This window comes from Malaclemys terrapin, chromosome 8, assembly GCF_027887155.1.
Source record: "Malaclemys terrapin pileata isolate rMalTer1 chromosome 8, rMalTer1.hap1, whole genome shotgun sequence".
NCBI lineage: Eukaryota > Metazoa > Chordata > Testudines > Emydidae > Malaclemys > Malaclemys terrapin.
This window is the reverse complement of record NC_071512.1, coordinates 41,705,033-41,724,524: the sequence shown is the minus strand read 5'-3', so window position 1 is coordinate 41,724,524 and position 19,492 is coordinate 41,705,033. Positions and strand designations below refer to the sequence as shown.

The window sequence follows — 19,492 nt, the reverse complement described above, 5'->3', positions numbered from 1 at the left end:
CCTGCTTTGAGCAGAGGGTTGGACTAGATGGCCTCCTGAGGTCCCTTCCAACCCTGATATTCTATGATTCTATAGTTTCAACCAGTTTGACAAGTACTGAAGTCAAGCTTACAGGCCTGTAACTGCCGGGATCACCTATGGAGCCCTTTTTAAAAATTGGCATCACATTAGCTATCCTCCAGTCATTTGGTAGAGAAGCTGATTTAAATGATAGGTTACAAACTACAGTTAGTAGTTCTGCAATTTCATATTCGAGTTCCTTCAGAACTTTTGGTTGAACATCATCTGGTCCTGGTGACTTATTACTTACTGTTTAGTTTATCAATTTGTTCCAAAACCTATTCTAATGACACCTCAATCTGCGACAGTTCCTCAGATCTGTCACCTAAAAAGAATGGCTCAGGTTTGGGAATTTCCCTCACATCCTCAGCCATGAAGACCGATGCAAAAAATTCATTTAGTTTCTCCGCAATGGCCTTATAGTCCTTGAGTGTTCCTTTAGCATCTTGTATCAGAGGGGTAGCCGTGTTAGTCTGTAAATCTGTAAAAAGCAACAGAGGGTCCTGTGGCACCTTTAAGACTAACAGAAGTATTGGGAGCAAGAACTTGCATCTGAAGAAGTGAGGTTCTTACCCACGAAAGCTTATGCTCCCAATACTTCTGTTAGTCTTAAAGGTGCCACAGGACCCTCTGTTGCTTTTTAGCATCTTGATCGTCCAGTGGACCCACTAGTTATTTAGCAGGCTTCCTGCTTCTGATGTACTTTAAAAAAAAATTGCTATTACTTTTGAGTCTTTGGCTAGCTGTTCTTCAAATTCTTTTTTGACCTTCCTAATTATATTTTTACATTTCATTTGCCAAAGTTTATGCTCCTTTCTATTTTCCTCACTAGGATTTAACTTCCACTTTTTAAAAGATGCCTTTTTGCCTCTCACTGCTTCTTTTACTGTGTTGTTTTGCCACAGTGGCTCTTTTTTTGTTCTCTTACTTTGTTTTTTAATTTGGGGTATACATTTAAGTTGAGCCTCTATTATGGTGTCTTAAAAAATTTTCCATGCAGCTTGCAAGGATTTCATTTTTTGCACTATATCTTTTAATTTCTGTTTAACTAACGTCCTCATTTTTGTGTAGTCCCCCTTTCTGAAATTAAATGCTATAGTTTTGGGCTGCTGTGGTGTTTTCCCCATCACAGGGATATTAAATTTAATTATATTATGGTCATTATTACCAAGTGGTACAACTATATTCACCTCTTGAACCAGATCCTGTGCGCCACTTAGGACTAAATCAAGAATTGTCTCTCCCCTTGTGGGTTCCTGGACTAACTGCTCCAAGACACAGTCATTTAAGATGTCAAGAAATTTTATCTCTGCATCCCATCCTGAGGTGACATATACCCAGTCAATGTGGGGATAGTTGAAATCCCCCATTATTATTGAGTATTTTATTTTTATAACCTCTCTAATCTCCCTGAGCATTTCACAGTCACTATCACCATATAGAAAACAGTTGTCCACTGGTCTAACACTATTTGGATTCGTCAAGATAGGATGAGTGGGAGGAAGGCTTTGCAGGGCCGAAGGACTGCTCTCAGTTCTAGTAAATATGCATCCTGGACTCTGAAGGGGTCTAGATGCCTTGTACAGCATGATCATCCATATGAGCACCCAAACCTAAGAGGGAGGCTTTGGTAATGATGGTTGTCTCGGGTGTTGGTGGGAGGAAAGGGATCCCCATGCAAACGTTCTCCAGTTTTGTCCACCGGATAAGAGTCCAGACCCTTGGAAGGAATTGTCACTTTGGCATTGATGTTGCCCTTTCTAGTGAACAGACAGACAAGCCAGGTTTGCTGACAATGGAGATGGAGCCTGGCAAATGGCTCAGATGTGTGTATGAGGCCACATGGCCGAGGGGAGGCAGGCATGATCTGACTAAAGTCTGGGGCTTGAGGGTGACCTGGTTTATGAGAGCACCCATAACATGGAATCTCTCGAGAGGTAGATAAGCTCTGTGCTGTGGTCAAGTTCAAGGTCACTCATATGAAGAATGTGGACCTTGTGGGGGTCAACAAAGACTTCTTGTGATTAATACAAATTACTAGAGAAGGAAGCAGGCAAAGAAGAAAACGGGTTGCCAAAGTGACTTGCTTGTATGATATGCCCTTTAGGAGCCTGTTGTCGAGGTATGGGAAGATGGTGAACCCATTTCTTCTCATCCAAGCTGCCACCACTGAAAAAAGCTTTCGTAAAGACTCTGGGTGCTCTAGCTAGCCTTAATGGAAGGACCCTGAATTGGTAATGGTCTTGACCAAAGAGGAACCTGAGGAACTGATACGCCTTCTCTCCAATCCCATTAATACCACAGGTTCTATGGAAAATCTATCATGACAGCGCTTGAGTCTTCCTTATTGTGCCCAGCTGGCCAAGACAGTTCTGATTCACAGATCTACTGAAGCTCTCAGCTCATCTGCCCATAAGCATCTACTTACAGTATGGTAAAGGTTTATGTGAAAGTATGTGTCTTTCATGTTGAGAGCTGCAAACCATGTGCCCTCCTCTAGGGAGGAAATTATTGATGCAAATATGATCATGTGGAATTTTAATTTTTGGATGAACATATTTAGTCGCTGTAGGTCCAGAATGGGTCTCTATCCCCCTTTCTGTCTGGGAATTAAGAATTATGGGGAGTAGAATCCTTTTCCCTGATGGGGAGATGGAGTCCACTTCTTGACAGACAATTTTCTTGTGAGATTGGTCCCTGAAAAGGAACCAAGAAGGGGGTTTGTGGGTAGGAGTTGACAGAAACTTGATCAGATAGCTGCAATGAATAATTTCCAGTACACATTTGTAAACTGTTAGGCCCTCTAGTTCCAGGCAAACTGGGTAAGGCAGCCTCCAAAAAACTGAAAGGGGGGGGAGGGACACAAATCTTAACAGTCCCATCAAAAGAAATTATTTGATTGATTCTTAGAGTGAGGTGTGGCAAAGGTTGTCACAGGCACTGTGTGTCTGGGCTTGTGCACCCTCTGTCATTTACAGAGGCATTGGTGGTAAAAAGATTGAGGAGGTCGTCTTGCTCTGTATCCCTGCCTGTGATGCTTTCTCTTAGGGGTAGGAGTATAGATGTACAGTGAGCAAAGAGCTGTACTCAAATCCTTGAGGGGGTGGACAGACTCAGCCATCTTCTTAGGGAAGAGATTGACTGTATTGAAGGGCAGATCCCACATGGTATTCTGCACCTCCCTAGAGAAACCTGAGGACTGTAACCAGGAATCTCTCCTCATAAGAATGACTGTAGCCATCCCTCTGGATGCAGTGTCTGCAACATCTTCTATAGCTTGGAAGGAAATCTTAGCCACCAGTTTTCCCTCATCAATCAAAGGACTGGAAGTGGGCTCCATTTTCCTGAGGTAGCTTGTCTTTGAATTCTAAAACCTTTGTATAATTGGTGAAATCATAATTGGTGAAATCATATTTAGCTCGAAAAGCCTGGTAATTTGAAATCCTGAATTGGAGAGAGGTAGAGGAGAAGTCCTTTGCTCCCTGAAGATCGAGCCATTTGGCACCCATGTCTGAGGGAGTAGTTGTTGGATGTTGCAGCCTGGATCTCTCCATGACCATGTATACCACCAAGGAGTTAGGAACTGGGTGCAAGACTAGAAACTCTTCTCCCCGCCTTGGATGGAGCAAAGCAGTGCTTCTCAGACCTCTCTGGGGTGAGAGCACAAGAAGCAGGAGTGCGCCACACTATTTTTGTTGGATCCACAGTATTCTTGCCAGCAAGTTAAAAAAAGTATGGATTGGATGAATGGACTATAAGGCGGATAGAAAGCTGGCTAGATTGTCGGGCTCAACAGGTAGTGATCAATAGCTCAATGTCTAGTTGGCAGTCGGTATCAAGCGGAGTGTCCCAGGGGTTGGTCCTGGGGCCAGTTTTGTTCAACATCTTTAGTAAGATCTGGATGATGGGATTAATTGCACCCTCAGTAAGTTCGCAGATGATACTAAGCTGCAGGGAGAGGTAGATACCCTGGAGGGTAGGGATAGGGTCCAGAGTAATCTAGACAAATTGGAGGATTGGGCCAAAAGAAATCTGAGGGGGTTCAACAAGGACAAGTGCAGAATCCTGCACTTAGGAAGGAAGAATCCCATGCACTGCTATAGGCTGGGGACCGACTGGCTAAGCAGCAGTTCCGCAGAAAAGGACCTGGGGATTACAATGGACGAGAAGCTGGATATGAGTCAGCAGTGTGCCTTCGTTGCCAAGAAGGCCAATGGCATATTGGGCTGTATTAGTAGGACCACTGCCAGCAGATTGAGGGAAATGATTATTCTCTTCTATTTGACACTGGTGAGGCCACACCTGGAGTATTGTGTCCAGCTTTGGTCCTCCCACTACAGAAGGGATGTGGACAAATTGGAGAAAGTCTAGCGGAGGGCAACGAAAATGATTAGGGGGCTGGGGCACATGACTTACAAGGAGAGGCTGAGGGAACTGGGGTTATTTAGTCTGCGGAAGAGAAGAATGAGAGGGGATTTGATAGCAGCCTTCAACTACCTGAAGGGGGGTTCCATAGAGGATGGAGCTAGGCTGTTCTCAGTGGTGGCAGATGACAGAACAGTAAGCAATGGTTTCAAGTTGCAGTGGGGGAGGTCTAGGTTGGATATTAGGAAACACTATTTCACTAGAAGGGTGGTGAAGCACTGGGATGGGTTACCTAGGGAGGTGGTAGAATCTCCATCCTTAGAGGTTTTTAAGGCCCGGCTTGACAAAGCCTTGGCTGGGATGATTTAGTTGTTGTTGGTCCTGCTTTGAGCAGGGGATTGGACTAGATGACCTCCTGTGGTCTCTTCTAACCCTAATATTCTATGATTCTATGATGGCCTCATTGATTGGGAGGGCCTCTCAACTGGGGCCAGAGGGCTGCAAAATGTCCAGTAATCTGCACTGGGGCGCCTGAACTTCTTCAAGCTATATCTGCAGTTTGGATGCCACCCTGTGCAGCAGTTCCTGATATTGCCTGAAATCATCAGACAGAGACGGGAAAGATGGGGAAACCATCATATCCAGGGAATATGATGAAATTGCTTCCAGAACTGTTGGATCTGGTTTACCTTCATCCTCAGAATATACAGACAGGACCGGTTGGGATTGACCAGGAGATGGTAAATGAGGCTCATGTACCGATCTTATGTGCTTAGGGTAGGGATCCCAAGGGCCCCAGTAGTACCAGTACAAGGGATCAATTGGTAGGGGAGGATCCCAGGGCATTGAGTATCACCTGTCTCTTGACAAGTCATGTCTGGCCCGAGGAAAGAACCTTGATCTCCTAGGGCTCCTATCCCAAGCCATCTTTGTCTGGTAAGATAGAGACTCCTGAGTTTCCAACAACTCAGGAGAAAAAGCTGGATCCCAAACCACCAGCAGAACAGACAGTACTCAGGCCTGCAGATGGGAAAGCAGAGCGGCTCTGCATCCTCAGACCAGCTTCCTCTTCAAGAGTAACTATGTCTCTGAATAAGGGTGGACTCAAGAGGTGGGGTGTGAAGCTCAAGAGTGAAGCTACAGGAGAAAGAACGGTTACTTACCTTCTGTAACTGTTGTTCTTCGACATGTGTTGTTCACATCCATTACACATTAGGTGTACGCGCGCCGCGTGCACGGACGTTGGAAACTTTTTCCCTTAGCGGCTCCCGTCGGGCCGGCAGGGCCCCCTCCCTCCCGCCAGAGCGGCGCCCCGCTCTAGGGTATATATATCCCTGCCGACCCGACCCCTCCGGTTCCTTCTTGCCGGAGACTCCGACAGAGGGGAAGGTGGGTGGGAAGTGTAATGGACGTGAACAACACATCTCGAAGAACAACAGTTACAGAAGGTAAGTAACCGTTCTTTCTTCTTCGAGTGATTGTTCACGTCCATTACACATTAGGTGATTCCCAAGCTTACCATTGGAGGTGGGTAGGAGTCAAGGTACAACTGACTGTAGCACAGCCCGTCCGACCATCGCGTCCTCTCTGGTCTGATGGTGGATCGCGTAGTGGGCTGTGAACGTATGTACGGACGACCAGGTGGCCGCTTTACAGATCTCCTGGATAGGGACCTGCGCCAAGAAGGCCGTTGAGGACGCTTGGGCCCTAGTCGAGTGGGCCCGGATCTCTGGGGCCGGAACATTGGCGAGCTCATAACATGTGCGTATACAATGCACAATCCACGCCGATAAGCGCTGTGTCGAGATAGGCAAGCCTTTCATACGTTCCGCAATGGCAATAAACAGCTGAGGTGTTCTGCGGAACGACCTGGTCCGTTCCAGGTAAAACGCTAATGCCCTTCGAACATCGAGGGTATGTAGGCTGCGGTGATGAGGGTCCGTATGGGGTTTAGGGAAGAACACCGGTAGACAAATGTCCTGTCCCATGTGAAACTGCGATACCACTTTCGGGAGGAATTTGGGGTGCGGCCTCAGTTGCACCTTATCCTTATGAAAAACTGTATAAGGGGGTTCTGAAGTGAGGGCCCTCAATTCCGATACCCTCCTGGCCGATGTGATGGCCACGAGAAATGCCACCTTCCACGAGAGGTGCATGAGGGAGCAAGTGGCTAGGGGTTCAAAGGGGGGCCCCATGAGCTTAGTTAGGACTAGGTTCAGACTCCACGCAGGGACCGGTGGGCACGAGTAGGGAAACACCCTCTCCAGCCCCTTGAGGAATCGGGCCACTGTGGGATTGGAGAACACTGACACTCCCAACTCTCCCGGATGGAATGCCGAAATGGCAGCTAAATGCACTCTAATCGAGGTGGGCGCAAGCCCCTGATGCTTGAGGTGCAGTAAGTAATCCAGGATCGACGGAACTGAGGCCTGTAGAGGCTGTATGTGCTGAGGCTTGCACCAGTGGGAGAACCTTTTCTATTTGGCCAGGTAGGTCGCTCTTGTGGAGGACTTCCTACTACTAAGGAGAATTTGTTGAACCTGGTGAGAGCACCTGTGTTCCGCATCGTTCAGCCAGAGAGATACCACGCCGTGAGATGTAGCGATGACAGGTTCGGGTGGAGCAGGTGACCCCTGTCTTGTGTGACTAGGTCGCAATGGAGGGGGAGGGTGATCGGGTCGGCTATGGACAATTCCAGCAGGGTCGTGAACCAATGCTGGCGTGGCCAGGCCGGGGCGATGAGTATAATTGTCGCCCTGTCCCTGCGGGTCTTGAGGAGGACCTTGTGGATGAGCGGGAACGGAGGGAAGGCATACCTCAGGCTCCCTCCCCACGGAATTGTGAAGGCATCTGCCAATGATCCCGGGTTGAGGTTCTGAAACGAGCAAAACTGAGGGCATTGACTGTTGTCCTTGGTGGCGAAAAGATCCACCCGGGGAAAGCCCCACCTCCGGAAGATTGAATGCAGGACGTCTCGCCTCAACACCCATTCGTGCATTTGGTAGGATCAGCTGAGGCGGTCCGCTAAACCGTTTTGGATCCCCGGGAGATACGTTGCAATGAGATGGATCGCATGGGCTATACAGAAGTCCCATAATTGGAGTGCCTCGCGACAGAGGGGAGAGGACCGGGACCCGCTCTGCTTGTTTATATAGAACATGGTGGTAGTGTTGTCCGTCAGGACTGCCACGCTGTGACCTTCTATGGTGGCGTGGAAGGTCTGACAGGCGAGGCGAACTGCTCTTAGCTCCTTTAGATTGATGTGAAGCAACCTGTCTTCTTTGGACCACAAACCTTGGGTCCGCAGTTCCCCCAGATGCGCCCCCCAACCCAGGTCCGATGCATCTGTTACTAACGTCAGAGTGGGCTGTGGGGCAGCGAAGGGGATCCCTTCGCAGACTTGCTATTGATCGAGCCACCAGTGGAGCGAGCCCAACACCCGATCCGGGATCGTCACCACCAGATCCAAGGGGTCTCTGTTGGGGCGGTACGTTTGGGTAAACCACAACTGCAAGGGCCGGAGCCTTAGGCGGGCATGTCTGACTACATGTGTGCAGGCTGCCATGTGTCCCAGGAGCGCAACACCTTGCCGTTGTCGTGGGGAATTTTTGGACTGAGCTTATGGCCCTCTGAATTGTCAGGAACCGTGACTCTGGGAGGCTTGCCCGCGCGGTCACCGAGTCCAGGACTGCACCTATGAAGTCCAGTCTCTGTGTGGGAGCTAACGTGGACTTGGGCATGTTGACCAGGAGGCCGAGCCTGCCGAACATCTGTAAGGCCAGCGTCACGTGAGAGCGGACCTCGGCCTCTGACCTGCCCGTGAGGAGCCAGTCGTCCAAGTACGGGAACACACGCATCCTTCTCTTCCGAAGGAAGGCTGCTACCACGGACATGCATTTCGTGAATACTCGTAGTGCTGATGCCAGGCCAAAAGGCAGGACCGTAAATTGGAAGTGGCGCTGGTTGACGGTGAAGCGCAAGAACCGCCTGTGGGCCGGATTGATGGCGATGTGAAAATAGGCATCTTTCATATCGAGGGCAGCGTACCAATCCCCCGGATCCAGGGATGGGATAATAGTTCCAAGGGAGACCATACGGAAGCACGTTCTGACCAGAAACTTGTTTAGGTCGCGCAGGTCCAAGATAGGACGGAGGCCCCCTTTTGCCTTGGGAATCAGGAAGTACCTGGAGTAGAATCCTTTTCCCCTTAGGTCTGGTGGGACCTCTTCCACTGCTCCTACTGCAAGAAGGGTCTGTACCTCCTGCATGAGAAGTTGCTTGTGAGAGGGGTCCCTGAAGAGGGACGGGGAAGGGGGATGGCAGGGAGGGGGCGAGGAAAACTGGAGGATATAGCCTGCCTTCACTGTGCGCAGGACCCAGCGGTCCGATGTTATGCGCAACCATGCCCAGTAGAAATGGGACAGGCGGTCCTTGAAACTTAGAGGAGGATCCGGTATGGAATGTGGTACGCTGTCCTCGAGCGTAACTTCAAAAGCCTGGTTTGTTCCCTGGCTGCAGCTTGCCCTGGCCGTGACCTTGACCCTGGTTAGGCGTATTGTTACGTCTCCGCCTGTTATCCCTGCCACGACGGCGGTACGGTTCGTGCTGAGGGCAAGGGTGGTACTGCCTCTGTGGTGGCTGAGGTTTAAAGGGCTTGTGCTGTGTCACCGGGGTATGCATTCCTAATGACTTTAGGGTTGCTCGCAAGTCCTTAAGGCTATGCAGCCTGGCGTCCGTTTGGTCGGAGAACAAGCCCTTCAAACGGGAGGTCCTGCAGGGTGGTCTGCACCTCTGGCGGAAGGCCTGAAGCCTGTAACCATGCCGAACGTCTCATCACTACCCCTGACGCGATTGTTCTAGCCGCTGCGTCGGCTGAGTCGAGGGAGGCCTGCAATGAGGTCTTGGCCACCGCCATCCCCTCGTCCACCAGGGCCGTGAACTCAGGATGTGCCTCCAGCGGTAGGGAGTCTTTGAACTTGGAGACTGATGCCCAAGAATTAAAATTGTGCCTATTTAGAATCGCCTGCTGATTAGCGATCCTCAGCTGGAGGCCCTCAGACAGACTCTCCTTCCGAACAAGTCCAATCGTTTTGCCTCCTTGCCCTTGGGCGCAGGGGCTTGCTGGCCATGACGCTCTCGCTCGTTGACCGCCGAGACCACCAGCGAACAAGGAGACGGGTGCAAAAAGAGGAAGTCAAACCCTCTAGATGGGGCGAAGTATTTTCTCTCCACACCTCTTGCAGTTGGTGCACTGGAGGCCGGCGTTTGCCACACCATCTTATAGTTGGACTGGACTGTCCGTATAATCGTGAGAGCGACTCTGGAGGGCCCCTCCGGGCTCAGGATGTCGACCATGGGGTCCTCCTGTTCTACAGTCTCCTCCGCTTGCAAGCCCAGATTGAGGGCTACCCGGCGAACCAGGTCTTGGTGCGCCCGATGATCAATCGGGGGAGGGCCGGACACTGTCGTGCCCGCTACTGCCTCGTCCGGCGAGGAGGAAGAGGTCGGGGCCTTCTGCCCATCCTCATCTTCCTGCAACCCGACATCGACCGGTTGCTCCTCTGGGGCCTGTCCCACGGTGTGGGACTGGGACAGTACCGTGCTCGGAGCCGAGTCCACTCCCTCCCGCTCCTGCGGTCTAGAGACCGTTGCCTCCTTGTGAGATGGTGGGCGGTACCGTGGAGAGCGGAATCGGTACCCTGATGGCCCGGATCTCGAGGTCCTAGATGGGGGCCCTTGCTGGTGGTAGGCCCAGGGTGTCCAGAACGGCCATTGGCTTGTTTGGCCCCATTGGGGATGGCCCCAGGCTTCGTAGTCCCTACTAGCCTGTGCCCTATGGGCATACCCGCCGTACCGGCCCGAGTCAGTCTCCGACACCACGGACGGTGATCTGGAAGGCCACGGCAGAGCCGTAGAACGGTGCCGGTCCGGGTTTGGGGAGTAGCGCCTCCACGACCAGGACCTGGAGCAGCGTCTCGCCGACCTGGACCTGGATCGGTACCGGTGACCACGGGACCGGGAACGACTACGGCTGGTCGGTCTCGGGGAACGTACCGCCGATGCATCCCGGTGCCGACTCGTGTATGGCTGCTGAGTCGGTGCCGACCGCTTGCTGAAGCCCGACTGCTGCGGTGCTTTCTGCGCCGAGGGCAACCGGGAGTCCACCGAGGCGGAGCTCGACCGGGACCGGTGCCTTGAACGGTGCCGAGATGGCGACCGTGATGGGCGCACCATCGCCGGCTTGCCTCTGTGTGGCAGCTTCGGCGGAGCATCCTCAGTTCATGGAGGGCCCTCAACGGACAATGCAATGAGGTCCTTTGCTGCCTCAAATGTGTCCGGAGTGGAGGGCTGTTCCAAGAGCTCCTCCAGCCCTTCATCCTCACTCGACGCGCCTATCCCGGGGCTCGACGGGCCTTTCGGCGCCGGAGCCACTACCGGGGCCTGTGCCAGGGCCGTGCTGGCCTTAGGCGCACTCGAGGTCTTCACCGGCGCTGCCCTCTTATGCGGGGAGCGTCCTCGGGCCTTGAGTTGGCCCTTCAATTTTGCCGGCGAAGACGACCGGTGTTGTACATGCCCCCATTGGGTCGGTGCCGTGGGCTTCGAGTGACCCGCCGGCGCCGGTTCTCGCACCGATGCCGGGGCGCTCCGCACTGAGGCAGACGGTGCCGCCGAAGTGGAGGGCTGCAACGCCGTCTCCATGAGCAGCTGCTTGAGGCGAAAGTCTCTTTCTTTCTTAGTTCTGGGCTTAAAGGCCTTGCAGATCTTGCAGCGCTCTTTCTGGTGAGCTTCCCCCAGGCAGCGGAGACACGAGTCGTGGGGGTCGCTCAATGGCATAGGCTTGCGGCACGTGGCACAAGCCTTGAAGCCTTGGGCGTGCGGCATGCCCCGCCGCCCAGGGCCGGTGCCGGGGTTGACCAAGCAACCACAGCAGGAACTTTAAGTACCTAATGAGCTGTTAACTACTAAGCTCAACACTACTACTAATTAACTGATAACGGTTTGCTAAATAACACTAATGACTATGCTAAGGGACACTCTCAGACGAGAGACAGAGTTGTTCCAACGCCGCCACGGACGGTAAGAAGGAACTGGAGGGGTTCGGGTCGGCAGGGATATATATACCCTAGAGCGGGGCGCCACTCTGGCGGAAGGGAGGGGGCCCTGCCGGCCCGACGGGAGCCGCTAAGGGAAAAAGTTTCCGATGTCCGTGCACGCAGCGCGCGTACACCTAATGTGTAATGGACGTGAACAATCACTCGAAGAAGAATGAAAATGTTCTCTGAGGAAACAGGTCTCTGATCACCCTGGGGTGCAGGGTGATCCCACTGGTGTAGCCATCAGATCCGGTGCTTTCCTGATCACAGTGAAAACAGGATCCCTCCAGAACCTGGATGGTATTAGCATCAAGTCTGGATGTCAAAGGGAGCTTCAGGGGAAGTTTTTCCTGTGTTTTAAATGTTGGAACTGATACCAGAACTGACAGATCCGTGACCCTTCGCAACGTTTTCTCTTGCCAAGGAGCTTTACTCGGACCTAAATCTTTAGTACCTGTTTGTGAGGGCTCTTTGAAGGGGTCAGAGAGGGAACTTTTCTCTTCAGGGCAGACATGAACAAAGGTGATTTGTTTCTAGTTTATGAGAGTGTCCCCTGCTCTCCTGCGAAGCTTTGTCCTTAGATTTGCAAGTCTTAACTTAAATTCCCAAATTCATGCTCAGAGGGGTGCTGCCTGCTAGATGAGGCTGATGTACAGAGGGATGTCTCCCCAGCCCAGATCTGATTGGGGTCTTTTTAAGTCTTAGCTCCTGACCCTCACAACTCTGAGGGTGGGAATGTGGTAATTTAAATAACTTCTCCTTTATTTAAAGACCAATGTTGTCACAAGAACAAATAGATATAAACTAGCAATCAATAAGTTTAGGCTTGAAATTAGACGAAGGTTTCTAACCCTCAGAGGAGTGAAGTTCTGGAACAGCCTTTGAAAGGGAGCAGTCAGAGCAAACAATCCTAGCTTGTTTCAAGACTGAGTTTAATAAGTTTATGGAATGGATAGTATGATGAGAGTGCTCAAAATGGCATATGGCCCATCCATGACTGCATTTAGCACATATCTACAACGGCAAGAGATGGGACACTAGAAGGGGAGGGTTCTAAATTACTACAGAGAATTCTTTCCGAAGTGTCTGGCTGGTGGGTGTTGCGCACATGAAAAGGGTCTAACTGACTGCCATATTTGGAGTCAAGAAGGAATTTTCCCCCCAGTCAGATTGGCAGAGACCCTGGGAATTTCTGCCTTCCTCTGCAGCATGGGGCATTGGTCACTTGACAGTTTGAACTAAACTAAATGGTGGATTCTCTGTAACTTGAAGTCTTTAAATCAAGATTTGAGTATTTCAGGAATTCGGCCAGAGGTTACGAGCATATTATAGGAGTGGGCGGTTGAGGTTGTGTGGACTGCCATGTGCAGTAGGTCAGACTAGATTATCATGATGGTCCCTTCTGACCTTAAACTCTGAGTCTTAGGCCATGTCTACATGAACAGGGCTGCAGCATGACAGCTGTATCGATACAGCTGCGCTGCTGCAGTGTATGTGGTGAAGACTCTCTGCCGACAGGACACAACTCTCCCATCAGCATAAAAAAAAACCACCTCCACGAGCAGCATAAGTTATGTCGTCGGGAGAAGCTCTCCCTCCAACATAGGAATGTGCACACTTATGCTTACGTCAGTTGAATATTCACAACCCCGAGCGACATAAGTTTTGCCGACATAAGTGGTAGTGCAGACAGCCTAAATGCTGCACTTGGCTGAGATGTGAGCCCTGCCTAGGCAGTAGAGACAGCACTGGTGTTCCTCACTCACAGAAAATGAGCTGGGTCAGGAAAAACAGTTCTTGAACCCCAGGACACTGGGCATAATTCCAGATTTCCTGGGGGGGATCTCCCTGGGGTGGGGGGAAAACAACTAACTACATTATAATAAGTCTAAAAGATACAAATATTAAAAAGCTATTGTCAATATATTTACAGAATGATGCAGTTGAAGCAGCAGCCATGGACACAAAGATTCCGACTCAGGCCATGCAGTGGTAAGAAGGAATTGGAGAGGTGTCGGTCAAAGCATGAGAGCAACTGCCCACATGTGGGCCAATAGACACTGCTTACTAAAGATCTCCAGACTCAAGTGCTTGGTGCGCATGCATACACATGTGGAATACAGTGGAACCATCACTCCAAGAAAAAAAAAAATTTCCTGCTAATTCACAGTAGCCGGTATACTATTCACTACTGCAGTGGTCTGCAAACTGTGGGGTGCACCACCATAGAGGGCACAGAGGAACGTTTGGGGGGAGGGGGAGTGGCAGAATCTGGGCCAGCCTCCATGAGGGGCAGGGAGGGAGTACCACCCAGCCTCGCTCTGCCCCCAACTCTGCTCACGCCCCAGCCAAGGCACTAGCTTCGGCTACCAGCCTGACCGTGGCCCAGCTCCCGGACCGAGCCGTGGCCCCAGCCACAGCTCCAGCCCCGGCTCCCCAGAGGGGCGCGGACAAGATTACATTACAGGTAAGGGGGGTATGACATAAAAAGTGTGGGGACCACTGCCCTACTGTCTATAGCAGGGGTGGCCAACCTGTGGCTCCAGAGCCACATGCGGCTCTTCAGAAGTTAATATGCGGCTCCTGCATAGGCATCAACTCTGGGGCTGGAGCTACAGGCTCCAACTTTCTAATGTGCTAGGGGTGCTCACTACTCAACCCCTGGCTCTGCCACAAGCCCTGCCCCCACTCCACCCCTTCCCATGCCCTCCCCTGAGCCTGCCGTGCCCTCGCTCCTTTTCCCTCTCCCCCCCAGCCTCCTGCACACAAAACAGCTGATCAGGAGGTGCAGCAAGGGAGGGGGAGGTGCCGATTGGCAGGGCTGCCGGCGGATGGGAGGCGCTGGGAGCTGCGAAGGGGGAGCTGATGGGGGGCTGCTGACGTATTACTGTGGCTCTTTGGTAATGTACATTGGTAAATTCTGACTCCTTCTCATGCTCAGGTTGGCCACCTCGGTCTAAAGCCAATATTGATGCAGGCCACCCAGTGCAGACTGAGCTACTACACTGACTGCAAGGAATGGCTAGACACCCAGGAATTCCCTTCCACTTTAACTATCTGCCGAACATCAAACAGGTTAAAAAAATAACAGTTATGTTTGTGTAGTTGTCAATTTTTATTGTGATTCGAACACACACAGACCACAGACTCTACATTGACAGCAACTTTTACTGTCAAATTCAGCACAGTTCCTAGGGAGAGAGATCATTTGCAGTGATGGCGGGGGAGAGGAAGCAGGGGGCTAGGGACAACCCCTTCCCCTTCCATTCTGTTTTTTGCTCCTCAAACAGGTGCAGGTCTCATGCATTCCCTCTTCCTGGTCCTTTATCTTTTCTTTTTAATGTCTTTGTACCAAAAGTGGGTGCACTTGAAAAATTTCTACCAGACTGACAGATCTTACTGGTTCTGCCAGCATTCCTCATTTTAAGTAAAGGGAATCTCTCTCAATCCACTAGAATCCATCTGTGATGGGGTGGACTAGGTCCTGAGGCCCCTGCTGGAGGCTTTGTGGCCCTGCCACACCCTGCCCCAGAAAAGGGCAATAGACAGGTCCTCCAAATTGCCTAGAGCGGCTGTGTGGCACTCAGCCAATCAGGGCCCAGCAGGTCAGTATAAGATGAGCTGCAGCACAAGAATGAGTTCAGTTCCTTGCTAGAGCTAGAGGAGAGAGGATGGTGTGCCAGTCTTGCTTCTGGGACTCCACAAGAACAAGGCCCTGAGGTAAGGATGAAGAATGTGCAGAAGCCACAGGGAAGTGGCCTAGGAAATTATAGTGGCAAAGCAGTTTATTTAAAAGGACAGTGTGGATGGCTACTATCTATAGGGTCTGTGGGCTAGGACCTGGAGTAGAAGGTGGGCCTGGGTCCCCAGCCACTGGGAAAATGGCCTAGACTTTGAGGCACCACAGAAGGGGAACTGAATTGTAGTGGCCCAGCTTAAGAGCTGGGGCCAGAAAAGCCCTGAGAGGGCAAAGACATTACCTCCAGGGAAGGAGCCCCGAGGCACTGCTCTATTCCAGAGCAGGGACAAACAGACATCACAGAGGGCACTAAGAGGCCCCTGTTGGACCTGTACCCCAAAAGGGGTTTGGTTTGCTTTGCCTTTATCTCAGACAGACTGTGTATGACTTGGCTGAAGGGCTGAGTCACCAAAGACCCACCACAAACAGAGAGGGAGTGCAGGCACATGCACTTGGCCAGGGGGCACTTGTGAGAGGTGAGTGCAACTCTGTTACACCTTCCAAGCAGAAGAATATTTTTATGTGCATTCTCTCTCCAGGGTGGAGATTTTTTTGTTTAATTAAAAAACAACCCCACCAAAAAAAAAATCCATCCACCCTAAACTGAAGTTCAAACTTAGAGAGAGCCAGAATTATTCCCAAACCCTCATAGCACAAAGGCAGCAGTGACTTCAGTCCCACAAAAATGTTTGTTCTTAGAGCTTTTGAACTCTCAGAAGAGAGCAGTATCTTGTTTTGTAACCATTATTTTCCATTTCTATAGTGCATTTCACCCTGAAAGATCCCAAAGCAATTTATAAACTATGCAGGCATTACTTAATTCATGGCTAACAGCTGCTGTGTTCCATGCTAAACAGCCCATAGCAACTCCACATGCCAATTTAGGACAGGAAGTAGAAAACCCTGTACAACTAAAACTACACTGAGATTTAAGGAGGCAGAAAGTAACTACTCACACTGGAAGTGTTGCTAGGGCACCTGAATTAGCTTCCCTACTGCTATAAACAATGCCATGGGCTCTTCAATCACAAGTGGTCAGGAGCTCAGCTTTGAGTTAATAGTGCGATCTCCTATATCCCCACACATTGCTTCCCAAAGTACCTATACGTTCTTTGGATATCTCCCATTCCTGCACTCATTAGCCCCAACGCTTCTCTTGTAATGTCTGAGAGAATCACTGTCTGAAGAGGCAAGATTTAAGAGTTTTTTAAAGGACTTGTTTTACTTCTGTAACCTGCCTGGGTTTGCTGTAGACTAGATTATAATAAGTCTATTCATTGTATTTTCAGTTGCTGGGTGAAAAGTGTGGTTTAAATGCATATAATATTGCAGGAATCTACACAGTAGGCTCTATGTAAAACACCGATCAAGTTCTACAAAAGCCAGAAAATCCAGGAGCAGGAAGGAGTTCCACAAAGGACAGAGCCCTACTTTCCAAAGCCAGATTTAGTGAACAGGGATGTAATCCCAGATTCTCTCCCCCCACCCCCCAAAAAAAGCTCTGTCTGTCCCCATTATGCTAAAGACTTATTTATAATAGACCTGGGAGGGAGTGGAGTTCTTTCCTGATGCCTCACTCTGTGACCCACTGGGTATTCTACCAAAAGACCTTCCCTTGGCTATTCACTGCACAGGTCCTGGGGGATGGTCTGGATGGGGCTACTTTGTAAATCAGATTATCAAAAAAGGCTAAACAGAGTTATGACTAACTTACACATCCAAAAATCTGGCCCTCCTGTAATGAGGGAGTGCCCATGATGGAGGAGGGAAACAAGAGAAACTCACAAGTTTAAGCCATGCCTACTGTGACTCTTTATGGAGAAGCAGCAAAGAACCAGACAAAAGTTCTGTGATAGCAGAACAAATACATTATTATATACTCCGGGGGGATTCTGCGCTACTGTGCATGCACAGAATGTATATCCCCTACAGAGTTCTTTGCTTCCCTGCAGAAAAAGGACTTCCTGATAGGAAAGCAAAGGGAAGCCACAAGAGCAGTCATGTGCGCCTCCCCAGCAGTATGCCAGGGCAGCTGGCAGAGAGGTAAATCACTGTGGGGTGGGGGGCTGGGGAAGACCCGTCTGGTGGCTCCTACCCTGCGCCAGGCTCAGCTGCTAGTCCTGGCTGGGCTGGAGAGGATGAGACTTCCTCTTCACCTGCACAGCATCCAGGGCTGGGTCAGACCCACTCCCAGATTTCTTCCCCCAGCTGCAGGAAGCTCTGCAAACCCCCCCCCCCACACACACTCCCTTCCTGCACCCATAGCTCCTCAGATGCAAGGGAGGGATCCCTGTACAGGGAGCTGTTCCCCCATGCATCCAGACCCCCTCATACCAAACCCTCCTGCCGAGCCTCACCCCCCCCCTGCACTCAGAACCCCCAATGAGCCCCACTTCACCTGGACCACCCTGATGAACTGCCCACCCACGGCTCTCCACCCCACCAAGTCCCAAACAGCTGCACATGGAGTACTCCCCCAGCATCTGGACCCCCACTAAGCTGGGGGAGTACTCCAGACTTTGTAATGTTGGCCTTTGTAATGTTGACCCATTACAGACCCCCCTGCCAAGTTCTATTCCCCCAGACCCCCCTTGCTTAGCCCCAACCACCTTCACCTGGATCCCCCCTGCAGAGTCCCATTACTATTGCACCAAGAACCCGCTCCCCCAACACGCCCCTGTGCATCCAGACCCCCCCCCCCTGAGCTGCCCACACCCAGGTTTCCCCACACAGAACCCTCTCAACCCACACCTGGATCCCCCAGACTAAGCACCTCCACACTTGGATCGAGCCTGCCTGCCCACACCTTGCACAGAAGGGAAGAACCCTGGGGTGTTTCTGAGGCAGGTCCAGTCCTTGCCCTGTGTCAGGGTTGTGTGCAGCCTCACCGCTGAGTCGGTGTACCGGGGGAGTCTGCACAGTGATCTCTCACCTCTGTGCAGCCAATGGCCTGCGCTCCCCAATGCCATGCTGGAACCTCCACATTTATTTGACAAATAACATTTGCAGAATTTTAAAATATTGCGTACAGGTTTTTTATTGTTTGATGTGGAATGCTCTCAGAAGTAATATTTTTGCTTCTAAACTAAATCCACTTGTTCAACTGAAAGGGATGCTGATAGAATAGCCAAATTTTAAGACTGATCGTATCAAAGTCAGGGAGCTAGAGACAACTGGATTTTTTTAAACCAAAAAGAGGAGAAAATGGAGTTTCACAAACTGTGTTTTTTTTTTTTTTTTTTTTTTTTTTTTTTTTTTTTTGTGAGAATGTCTTTTTGTTTGTTTTGAATTGAGATTTTTTCACTTGTTTTTTTGAAAACCAAAATCATTTTGAAACTTGGGATTTTTTCTCCACTCTTGTCACTGAATGCAAGAGAGAAAATTATATCCAGAAATCCTCCCTGTTCCTTTTTCCACTATTACTTTTCAAAGCTTCTCCAACTTTCAAAAATTGAGTGGAGAAAGGAAGAGTGGAATACACACACACCTCCCCCGGTATCAGTCACTCTATTACTATCCATGGTAACATGTCAACTACTAAGAAGCCCTCTTAGTGTGGAAGATGGCAAAGGAAAAAACTATGCTGTGAGCCGATGGACTCCCATCACCAGACAGACTATATTAAAGATCGAGGTAGAAATGAACTGGAGGGAAGGGAGATAATCAAGGCTATGGATTCAAATCAATAATTAATTCTATTGTTGTGGGGAGAAGATGATGGGAGCTTGAAGGAAGCTTACCTGAGTGGGCCATAGTTCAACATTACAAAGGCCAATATCACCATCACACACACAGCTCTTCTCTTGGGAGAGGGGATTTTACCATTCTGGTTCTAAACAGGGAGATGGAACACATACTCAGTGTAAGTGAGGGTTTGAAAACACAAATGCATTTCAGACGCTCTTACTCCTGTTGTTGCCTTTTATATTAAGGATGACTTGCAGAGCGTAAAACTGCAGAGATAAAAATGAGTTTCCCTTTTTTTCATAAAGATGTAAGAATGCAGCCAGACCTTTTTAAAAATTGCATTCAAGTCCCATCTACCCACATTTTCTATGGACAACTGGAGAACCAATAGATTTCCAACAAGAAATTAACACTAATAAATTTATCTAAAGCTCTTATCTGTCTCCCATCACCATAGTATCTGAACACCTGAGTCTGTAATAAATTAATCCTCCCCTTGAAACAGGGCAGTCCTATTATCCCCATTGTACAGATGGAAAGATGAGGT

At 50.1% G+C, this 19,492-nt stretch overlaps 1 protein-coding gene across 4 annotated transcripts in view; it reads right to left on the bottom strand.

Moving 5' to 3' along the window:
• Positions 1-19,492, bottom strand: part of ATF6 (activating transcription factor 6) — a 357,024-nt gene that overhangs the window by 223,211 nt on the left and 114,321 nt on the right. For all 4 annotated transcript variants that reach the window (XM_054036662.1, XM_054036663.1, XM_054036665.1 and 1 more), the window contains exon 9: positions 18,999-19,090. In XM_054036662.1, coding sequence (XP_053892637.1) covers positions 18,999-19,090 — 92 coding nt within the window. The remainder of the gene's footprint in view (positions 1-18,998; positions 19,091-19,492) is intronic.